This window comes from Melanaphis sacchari, unplaced genomic scaffold, assembly GCF_002803265.2.
Source record: "Melanaphis sacchari strain LSU unplaced genomic scaffold, SCAv2.0 Contig29_pilon_pilon, whole genome shotgun sequence".
Taxonomy (NCBI): Eukaryota; Metazoa; Arthropoda; class Insecta; order Hemiptera; family Aphididae; genus Melanaphis; species Melanaphis sacchari.
Genome location: NW_020271172.1, coordinates 663,245 through 675,514, shown reverse-complemented (window position 1 = coordinate 675,514; position 12,270 = coordinate 663,245). Strand labels below are relative to the sequence as shown.

The 12,270-nt window shown below is 32.0% G+C and overlaps 1 protein-coding gene across 1 annotated transcript; it reads right to left on the bottom strand.

The window, feature by feature from the left end:
• Positions 1-595: 595 nt before the first annotated feature.
• On the bottom strand, positions 596-5,245 carry LOC112595723 (very-long-chain 3-oxoacyl-CoA reductase-like). Its single transcript, XM_025341022.1, has 2 exons — positions 4,808-5,245; positions 596-967 (listed from the first exon to the last, which is right to left on the bottom strand). The coding sequence occupies exons 1-2, from the start codon at positions 5,088-5,090 to the stop codon at positions 804-806; spliced, it is 447 nt and encodes a 148-aa protein (XP_025196807.1). The 5' UTR covers positions 5,091-5,245; the 3' UTR covers positions 596-803.
• Positions 5,246-12,270: the final 7,025 nt, after the last annotated feature.

The window sequence follows — 12,270 nt, the reverse complement described above, 5'->3', positions numbered from 1 at the left end:
TCTAAATGAAATAAAACAAATCCTTTATACGAAGAGCAATCGCAGATAAAGATAAAAAAATTTTTGGAAAGAAGAAATTAATTAATAGGATATTCAATATGAGAAAAAATAATTTTTAACAATGATAATTTTAATCAGAGAAAAACCAAAAGGGAGAAAAATAAAATAGAGAAAGTTCTAAATTCAGAGAAATAAAAGCTTCATTTAAGAAGTGCGTTTATAGATGAATACATTTATAGAGTGCGAGAAGAAATTAATTATCATGTAATGTGAAATTCTAATGAAGACTATAATAGTAATAATTATAGTTTATTGAAGATAATTGTAATCGAAGGAAAATCAGTTAATATAAGACCAAGATAGACAAGAAAGATAAAAAGTGCATCATTAAACATAAACGATTTTACTCGATTCATGAAAGAATGTAGTGCTATATGTATATAACTATAATAATGGAAAATGGTTTGAATTATTAAACTGACTCAAGGATTGAAAAGAAAAAACACGCAGGTGTGACAAAGTTATTTTAAGCAAGAGGGTGGTACTATTTTGTGTAGGAGATAAAACGAAATTTGCTTATTTTTTTTAGCTTATCTTTTTTTTTTTGTTATTTTAATGAAGTAAAATTTAAAATAAGACATCAGATATCTTTAGGTAAAGAACACGCCACTACAAGATTGCATACACACGCACACTAATATAATATCATGTCGTTGTTTACGACGTAACATATAGTTTAATAACTACTGTCTAACTGTAACTAAACTATGGAAAATTTTGTTATTTGTGAGATTATTTGTTGGTTAGTCGACGAGCGGGTTATGCACCGAGTCCTCTGTCACCACATCGTCATCGCGAACGAGGCCGACATTTTTGGCGTTGCTGCTGCTCTTGATGTTGCTAATACTGCTGTTACTCACTTGACGTGCGTACTCTTTGCCGATTCCATCAGTGGCGCCAGTGATCACTGGAATCATATAAACGCATTTCACTTGATCGCCTTTCACAGGTTAGCTGGAGTGAATAGGGAAATCAAGAAAAAACAAACAAGAAAAATAGGTACTAACATAATGCACTCAGCAGGATGAAAAAGATAGTTTTTACTTAGTATTTGGTCGATGGAACAGTAAAGTCGAATTATAATTAATACTATTAAATTTTTGTTTCTATAGTTTTGTTATCGGTTGAACATTTACGTAGCAATGCATTGAATGTACAAAAAATTTATGGCGACTATCAGTACACACTATTGAAAGAATACTGTTAAATGGCGCGATATAAACATTGATATTGTACCTACTTATACACTATAAGTACTAATATAGTATTAAATACAAATAAAATTTTTTGTTTCATTCATTCAAGGGAGGCACGATTGAATTTTTTCTATTGCTAGGATGCGTGAAACATAAAAGTTTAGGAGCCGTTGGTTTACATCATATTTTGTTACTTTTCACGAGCGCACTATTATATTGTGTACCTAATAAATACGCACATTGATCGAACGTGTAGTTCAAATTTCTAATGTAATTTCCATTAAGACGGATTCGAATTCAAACAAATTTCATCGAGTAGATGTAGTAGGTAGGTACGCAATATTATACGCAATATTAAACGTAATATGATAAAATAATACACATTGACTTGAAATCTTTTGTGTTTATATCGTTTAAAGTTACACGTTGGAAGAAACCTCATTTTTGTCTTCTTCTCAGTGCCTTGCCTAGAGGGCACAAGAGGGGCGTATACACGGGGCGTCATGTCCACCAGGGCACCAAAAGCTTTTTATAATCTAAGTAATATTACTGAAAGATGAAAGTTACCCATATTAATTTATATTTTTTCACGGTTTCAATATAATATCACCCTGATCGGCGCTGTCGATTCATTATTTTGACTGATGATGAAATAACAATTTGAAATCTATTGTAGTTGTAGTCTCTAGGCAATTATGTAAAAATACCTATTTATGTATGGATATAATAATTGGTTTTTATTTTTATTCCGAAAAAAGACGTCGTTGATCGTCGATACAATAATATACTAAAAAGTAAAAATATATGTATACCACATTATTATTGTTATTTTATATAATAATAATTTTTTATAATAACAGAATGTCGACTGAAAAAAGTTGTACGATTTTATTTTGAACTCATCTATGGTAGTGTCCACATCACTCATTATAGAAATTGGTACAAAATTATTTTTTATTGGCATTTATTTAAAGTTGAGTTATTTTTTATGCAATCGAACAAATTTGATTTGTGAATATAATAACCTGTATCATAAAATGATACCGGTTTAGTATGATAGGTATATTATATATATCTACCAATATTTTTTATTCTACTTAAACAGTTTGAATATGACATTACTAATTTTAAGTTAGAAATGTACAAAATTAAGTAAATCTAACGAATTTCTCTCCCCTAATCTTATGTAATCTCTCTATAGGTATAAACTTACTTGGTAAAAGGGATGGGGGCGCTAAAACTGATTCTTGGTACCGGCCACTGATAATGCTAGGCACGGCACTGCTTTTTCTTATAAGTGTGTAACATGGACAATTTATATGCTCAACAGATTACGTTTACTTTTAATTTAGCAAGTTTTTCATGTATAAAATAGTGTGATTTAAAAACGGAATTATTGTAAACAATTAACTTTCGAACACCACAGGCACGGATGTAATTAGGATTTTAATCAGGGGAGCAGTTAATAACCTTTTTTTTTTGCTTTTTTGATTTTATATTAACACTTACACGTTTGGTATAAAAAATAGAATTTAGTTTAAAGTGCAGAGGAGACACTTGCCTCCATCTACCCCACCTTCGCTATGCCCATGAACACAGATAATGTTTTTATTATTAAGTTACAGTATAACTAGGTTAGTTCACTTTGTATAATATCGAAACTAATGAAACCACAAACGTAAACTGCTGCGAGCAAAAATTCACCATATTATGTACTTGTACGACGAAGACAACAATGAACTAAATATGCAGTTGTAGCATCCTCAAAGTAACGTGCATAATAATTTTATATTATACTGTTCGTACACTGTGTACACACGTTTTTTTTTTTTTTTTTATCAAATATTTCTATCGTAGCGGCTCGCGTTTGATGATCGTAAAACTTTGTGAGTTATGGCCTGACGTTAATTATTTTTGTATATACGTATAATTTATATATATACTATGTACTATATATTATAATAAGTATATTAAAACATAAAGCTGTTTCTACATGTCTCGTGTTATCGTTTATTTATCGAATAAAGTTTTAACCTGTTCGACATTGACAAGTTACTCGGTTTTTCAACGGATTATCGCGTTCACCAAGTTGCCGAAATGTTAGACCACGCGAGAACGTCCGAACAACAGCCGTACGGTTATTAAACTAAATTATTTTATTTTTTTAATTTTGAACTCTGTTCCCCTTCTCTTCCCATAGTTTTTATTATAAACAGAACATTATACTAACAGTGCCATTAATCGTTTACTATCGCTTTATTTATTATCGCAATTAATTTCACTCTGTTTATTCATCATTTATTCAAAGAAGACCTTTATTAGGGTCTATCCGCGTACATATGTATACCGCTTACGTTTTTTTACCGTATTGAGTGAGACTAAACGGTAGGTGGCCGAAATTACGTCGTATTCGTTTAATTAAAAACAATACGGTTTAATAATTTTTTAAAGCTATTGCGATTATTATATTTTTGTTTTCGAAAAACCACGACTCCGATATTGTTATTATCACAATCGTCCGACGATGTTTATTATGATAACGCCAATATAGCTGCAGTGTACCTAAACACTGCGCGCCGCGCAGCAATCGGCTGTACTTGCGGGCGGTAATCGCTTTCATCGCGGTTAGTGCACGAGAAGGGGGGGATTTTTTTCGTAAAAATGTAAATACTAAGTAAAATAACGCCGAAACGGAGTGTGTACGTCGTAAAATATTCTCTATAAACGTCTACGCTATATCATTCGAGTGTTATTGCAGAGCCCGATCAGATGAGCTGGTTAAATCGCTGGAAATCATAACAGCGACGCGACGTTATGGGAATGCGGAAAATCGCAGACCGCGATATTGTCATATTATTGTAATTCTATCGTGTCGTCACGTCGCTTTGACGTTTGCACATCAATCTAACCCGCGAGCCCGGCGCAGACATGACATCTCAGGTACCCGTGCACATCGCCGGAAACGCGGTGTCCGTGAAAATCCGTAATGCAACGTCGTGTGCGCGTGCGCAACACATTATCAGGTGTTGTATTATTGATTTTCGTGGCGCTAATATCGACAGCAATATTATTTATACGGTTATTAAAATTCGTGCGAATAAGCAGCGACCTTTGCGCGGTGGGGTCACGCGAATCGAAGGTCGGCCAAATTTCGAGGAATATATATATACCTACGCCGTACTCGTAGGTAGGTACCGCGAGGAAGTGAATTTTTTGTGCTTTTCGAAAACGCCTTTGCAGGGGGAGTGGAGGGAGTGCAGTCGTTAAAGGTCGAGTCGGCGTGACCCCGCATATAGGTATAATGCAGGAGTGCACGAATAGGTTCGCGAGCCACATAGATAAATACAATGATACCAAGAGCCAAAATGCTTATATTTTTTAATCATTTAATATATTTTTTATATGTTAATACCTAAAAATTAAAATTCATAATAATAATAAGTACATTTTTTTAATTTTGTTAATAAGACGCAAGCCGCATCTGATAATGACGAGAGCCGCGAGTCGGCCGCCTATGGTATATGTATATCATAATATTGTAACATACTCACCGGCCCATTGGCCCGTCGACCGGTAATCGAACTCGTCGGCGGCCCCTTGGTCGGCGAACAGGTTGTTCTTGACCACGTACTGCTGGTAGGCCGCGTACGCCAGCGACGAGGCGCCCAGCGCGCACACGGTGGCCGCGGCGAACGCGCTGAGCGCGAACTGCGGCCAGCCCTCGGTGTTGCCCACGTAAATGGAGCTGATCAGGATCCAGGCGACGACGCCCACCAGGCAGGTGACACCTGTGGTGACCGTGCTCGCCCGCTTGGGCTGTATCCGCGACGCCATCGCGAACGTTTCAATGCGGCGCACTGTTGCGATCGGCGGCACGCGCGTTTGCGGTGCGGAACGACGAACGGTGCGCAACGCTCTCGAGACGTGGAAAAACGCGCGACGGCGGAAGACGACCGGTTGCGCGCGCTCGTCCGGTTCGAAATGGCGCGTAACTGCGGCGGCGACCTACGATCGGTCGTAGGCGGCGGCGGCGGCGATAATAATATTATTATCGTTGTCGATCACGGCGGTCAAACGTGCGGGCGATGCCGCCAATGTTAATGACGCGCAGGTACAACGTTTTACGATGTACTCAATGTAATAATACGACCGGCGGCGGACCGTAAGACGTAAAACGTGATTTACGGTCGGCGATTCAACGACGGCGCGTGTGCCGTTAAAAAAAACATTAATAAATTTGTCGACGGCACAAAGTCACGGCGTCGTTATTGTACGTAAATCGAAAAATCGGACGCGACGGCGGCGGTTGTCAAGCGCGGATAACACGACGAACGACCCTGTTGCAAGGTCGGCGTCGTCGGCTGGCGGTTGCTAACGACCGCTGCCACCTGTAGAACCGCGTCTGTTGTCGTAACAATATTATTACGTACGTAGATGAACGGTGCAGGGACCGACTCAGCTGCGGCGCGGTAAAACGCCACGCGTGTGTGCGAGACGAAAGCGAAAGGGGAGAGCGCAAAGAGGGTTGACGACGGGCGAAGGGGGCGATGGGGGAGGATGGGGGGGGAGAATCGTGTATTTATTTATTTATTATTATTATTATTATTATTATTATTTTTTTTATCGTCGTTTTCAAACCGTCGCGGTGTTAATGCGACGGTGTTGATTAGTTATTATGATTATGATTAGCATTAGGATCATGGTTATGATATTATGACAAAGTATTATTGTTCGCGCTGTTGTAGTTAAGTACGGTGTATACGACCTTTGATGTTGCAGCAGAGTTAATTATAAATGTCTGCCGGTTTGTGGGTCCAAGGATCTGCCACAATTACGACATTTGTTGGTGTTGTTGGCCCAGTTGTTCTGTCGGATAGGCTGATCGACGACCATGGCATTTAGTAATAATTGATCCTCGTTTTCGAAATACATGTCTTCTTCTTCTTCTTCAGGGTATACTAAATCCCTGTAGAAAAATGTCATCATGAAGTACACGAACGCGGTGTTTATGAATACAAAACACATGGAAAACCAGGTTAGACCGAGTTCTATGATGATGTCACCGTCCGTCAACGGAGAATCTGTTGACGGTACGTTTAATGGCGTGTAGAGCGAAATTTTGAAAAGTCGAAAACGAAACGGTAGAGGATAGATAGGACTCTCGTTAGAAAAAGTCCTAGACAGAATTAAAATAGTAGCCGAACGTCGAAAAATATCGAACGGAAGACGGCGGAGATGAGGCTGTGACGATGCTATAAATCACGCGCGGTCGAGCCCGTTTCGTTTGACGAAGTGGTTCTCTTCTCGATATCGCTGTCGTCGCTGCTTTCGCCAACGTCTTGTGCGCACGCGACAAACGTACAACGCACACGCGTATTGTACGCATTCGAAGCAACACACACGCACACAAGTACGCACTTACGCGCCAACACATCCGACAATATGTGCATACCTGCCCGCCCTCCACGATGTGCGTATAGGTATATACCCACCCGTCACAGGCTCCGTAGTAGTAGGTGGGTTTTGGGTCAAACGTTCCGTATAAATGGTTTTTAATCATGAATTTTTTTTTTTCATTATTTTTAAATCCCGATTTTCTACAACCCTAAGTTTAATGATTTTCGTGGTACACGACGGTTGCCGTTAAACACTTATAAATTATAAATTAGTGTCACGCCATGATCCAGAAAATCATTTTAGTTAGCGTTAAATAGATTTGAACCTCTCGCTAATTTACAAATCGACGGTTTTCCACGAACTACATTGATATCAAACATATTTCTATCTTACTTTTTCGAATAAACTAAAAAATCAGCTACATTATTGGTAAATACCTCACTATGAGCCGATATCTGGGCGTCAAAAAGTAAAAAAGTCTCACAGTGTGTGTATAATAATATATAAGAAAAAATGGTAATTTTACTCTAAATTATTAAAGTTATATAATCGTGTAAAATGTTTAAAAAATTCAAAATATAACTCACTGTATAATTTAAATCTCAATTAAAGCTATAATTATTACGCGCCATAGAAATTATTCTTACTTTTAAATTTACAGATAATTCGATTTAATAAATTTGGTATGTTGTATGTTAAAGTGAAGAAAACATATTTATAGATATGTAGCTCCCTTTCGTGTATAAATGTACTTAATTTAATAATTTTAAATAAAATACAAAATATATAATGAATTATAACTTACACCTCATAAAGATTATCATCAGTTATATCTATCATTTTAAGGTTGATGCACATGAGAGTGTAGCTCCTGTATTACTATTTTCATTGGACAGAGGGATATTGACATTTATTTTTACATACATTATTTGTGTTATATATATATGATTATAAAATTTCATCCATTGAATAACATATTTGAATACTGTACACTTCATAACCACCAGGAACAGAAAAATATTTGAATAAAATACTAACTATTTTCTAGGATTGCATAAAAAAATTGATTAATACGTTCAATACGATTTAATAAACAAGAGCTTTCAAATCATGGTCTACCGTATCAATGATTCTAAAATATTTTACATAAAAAGACACTCTTATTTAAATCCATAAAAATGGTGATACTTTTAAAGTTAAAATAATTAATGAATTTTTGAAAAAGTAATAATAAATATTATAAATGCATGTAAGTAAAGTTATTACTAATATGTATTACATTTTATAACAAATTTGTTCTGCTGCTTCCTTAATAAACATAGTACCTATGAATAATAGTAGGACAAAATTAAATATTCTTCGATGGTGTATAGTTTTTTTTTTCTTTGCTATCAACTCAAAGATATTAAAAGAACATAAGTGTGATTTATCATATATTTTTAGACAGTTTTTACTTTTTTATAAATATTGAGCTATTTTTTTGTCAAGTTAATAAACACATACGGTAATGTTTATTAACGTACCTATGTTTTTTATGTAAATTTACTAGTTTTATATTGGTAACCAATAAGATAAGACTATCTTTACAAATTGTTTACTTATCTTTGATTTTACCATTACGTTATAACGCCATAATAGCATAATAATTATATCCTATATCTTTATATACTTATAAAACCTATAATATGAAATTTTTTGGCGATACACATCACGATAGTATACGACATACCATCAACTATTGAGAACCACGGCGCTAAATCATGTTTAAATGAAAATTAGCTGACTATTTATTTATTAAATATTTAGTGGTTGCTTGTGCAATCCAGTAAATTAATAATACATATTTTGTATTTTTATTTTAAGATTAAGTATATAAAAAAATATTTGTTGTACAAAGACTTAAAAGACAATACAAGGATCATTTCTTAAAATACTAAAATATAAAATACTTCAATATTATTATTATGTTAATCCCATTTACTAGCATAAACTCGTATGGCAATACAAAATCAAATAAATATGTTTAATTTCATAAATAGATAACCATTGCACTATCCATTAATCAAATTATATAACTATGTTACGAACAAAGTTGTATACGAGTACTGAACAATATGTACACATTACCCGGGAAATTTGAATCATGATTACTTTTTGTGCAATATATTGGGTTAAATGTATTTTAAATAATAATATTTAGTAATATTTATTATAATGAAGATTTTAAAACAATAAAACTAAAATAATGATAATAACTATATACTTAATAAATAATATTGATGGGCATAATGCCGAACGAAATAAATTTATTAATATCACGCTAGAATGAAACTTAGAATAGCAAAGCCTGTTTGCTTTTCTAAACTTGGGTTTATTTGTTTTACTAAACTGTGAAAAATTCTATTGAACATCCATCAATATTAGCCATTAGGTAAATAATAATATTCATTATCATAAATTATAATTAACTATTTTAAATATTTAAAATTATAACTAATAATAATTTATTTATTTTTTTTTTTTACAGTAATTTTATCTTATAATTATTAATAATAAAAAATTTAAATTTAAGAAACAATTTGTTTACGTACATGATTAAATTTACTGGACAAATATACGTATACATTTCCTGTAATGTATACATTTTATTTAGTATAATTTTCAAAATATTTTAACTTTTTTTGGAGCTATTAAAGACATTCAAAATTAAAAAACTTGAAAATTTAATACTAGGTTTTTTTATAAGTTTAGTATGATTTTTTTTATAAGCATTTAAAATACAAAAAAAATCACGAACATTTGTAAATTATTTTGTGACGAAAAATAAGTATATAAAACAGACTCGAAAATTTAATATAAGGTTCTTCATTAGAAGCTCATATTTTAATAAAAAAAAATCTAAAATTTTAACAAAACTTTTTTATGAGCATTAGAGGTTCAAGTTTGAGTGAAATTTAGTTATTTTGTAGTAATTCTAAAATATTGTTTGTGAAACGACTTGATATAATAATAAAATAATACTTTATATGATATAAATAATTTTTCTATTAAAATAATCAAATATTAATCATATAATAAATGCATGCAAAGTTTTCGAAAAAAATGAACTCAACCTTCTATATTACTTAAATAACAAAATAAATTAATATTATTACTGTATAGCAAATTGGTTGCCTACATCGACTACATCCCTCTTTTTTATGTCGGTTTCAAAAAGTTGAAAATTAATCGAAAAATATTGGTAAAAAATTGATGCGATCATTGTGACACAATGGGGTCAGATTCTCGCAAATTATAAAATTCAGGTTAGATATACGAATAATTTGTTTTGGCAATTAATAATAATGACATAAAAATCATTTTAATTTTTAGCATTATGACTATCGTTGTTAAGCTTTAATCTTACATTTTTATTGCGAATTCTACAGGTAAATGAAATTAATATGAATTGAGGTGGGTTCAGCGTAGGAATTAATATTTACATATATTATACATAAAATTTATATGTTGATTAATTTTCTGTATCTTAATCTGTCTCACCATTCGGTACAAAGTTGTTCGTGACAGTCGCATTTACAAACATTACATGGTTATTTGAATGGTTACCTTATTTTTCATTATAAGTATAATATGTATAATACGTTTTGTCGAGCACTTAATTTCTTTAAAACTTAATCAACAATTATATTTCTTAATTGCATTTTAGTTTTAATAGTTTTATGCCTTTTAAATCTTTAAAAGTTTAATTAACCACTTATAAAAATGCGTGCCCAAATAATTATTTAATTTCAAGTAACTGTAATAATTTGTAAGAAAAAAATTATTGTAAGCACGGTGAACGCTAATTTTTATTTTTTCGGACTGTCATAAAATTAGAATCGGATCTATCTACACTCTACAGTCTCTAACTAACTCATCCTTAAATATTTTCATAATTATATCTATTATCTATAACGCTAAAAAATCTTCATTTTTTTTTTTTTTTTAATATAGTCTTAAAGTGTATATTTAAAAATTTCAAAAATCAGATTTAAATAATTAAATTATTAAATTCAACATATCATATATAAATTAAAACCTTAAAAATATATAAATGATACATACTTTTATGAAGGAAATATAATTTGAGAAATTATATTTGAATGGTATTTATTTATATTTGAAAAAATATATTTATTTATTATTATCAAAGAAGCTTTAGTTGGTGAAATACAGCAATCTTACTTTATTAATGATTATTTTATCCTGCAAACAAATATTATCAAATCAATAATACACCCATATAAATTATTAAATACAAAATACAATTATGTTCATTAGATTGCATTAAACAAAAAATATATGATTATGCTCACTGAAAAAAATCTTTTACTATTTTAAAAGACAAGTTAAAATTTAAAAAACAATGAGTAATAATAAGAAAAAACAAATAAGCAAATAAGCAATTAATTTTTTAAAAAGCCATTAAAAACATATATAAAATGTTTAATATTATAGTAGGTATAATAAATAATAATTAACTCATGAGTTGTATAGTTTTGAAACTTTTTTTTTCTCTGGAGATTTTTTTCATCTTAAAATTTTCTTGATAAGAAAATTGTCTAAGTCGTATTTGAATGTAATACACTATTATTTTTGTGATAACTTCTTTTACTTGTTGAATACATGGGAACTTAAAATTAAAATTATTTTTTGTGATATTAATAAATTTGTCATAAACATCATATTCTTGGCAGTATTTGGAAAAATAATGTTTCAGACAACTCAAAAATTCAAATAAATGTGTGTTAGGATAAACAAGATTTCCTCTAGACTTGAGTAAAATTAATTCTAAAGCAGGATGTTCAATACTACAAGCTTTGAAAAAGTTGATGCAATTTTGGTATTTCTTCCATATCATAAGTTAATTAGTATAATAAGTAATTGTAAATAAGTGAAAATTATATAATGTATTCTTAATTCTTGAATGTTTAATGTGATAAAAGTATGGCCATAAACCAAACCACTAGTGCTTTAGTTCCAATACACACTGCTCATGACCGCGATATTCTAACACACAGCATTGCGCGAACGCCAACCTAAGTAGATAATCGTGGTACGGGGCCTCTAATGTATCAAAATTCTAAGCTAAAAGCGGAGGGTGCTCCTAAATCACAAATACGTCAAGTAATGATAATAACGTCATAAATATGTCCTATATGACCTATGATTGATGAATAAATATTGGCAACTTCATCGTGTTATAATATTATTTGACAGCGTTATTTCATATTAATTGTATATATTTTGGAACGTGACCATAACGCATTATTAGTTGATCGACAGGGACAGTCAAGCGTATAATATATTTAGTTTGTATTTTATGGAGGTATCCTATACCTAGATATTATTACTATCATCATCATACTGATATAATATGAACACGGTGACTTTGGCGCCCGTCTGTCGGACGATCAGACGACAAGGGCGAGTCGAAGTTGATTGCGGCTAGTGTTATACTTGGCCGCCCAATAACGTAGCTGTCGTGTTTAATATGTTCGGGTTAATGTTTACTCGGTTGTAAAAACAGGATTGCCGAATAATTTGTCTCTATATAATAAAAATGTATATTAATATT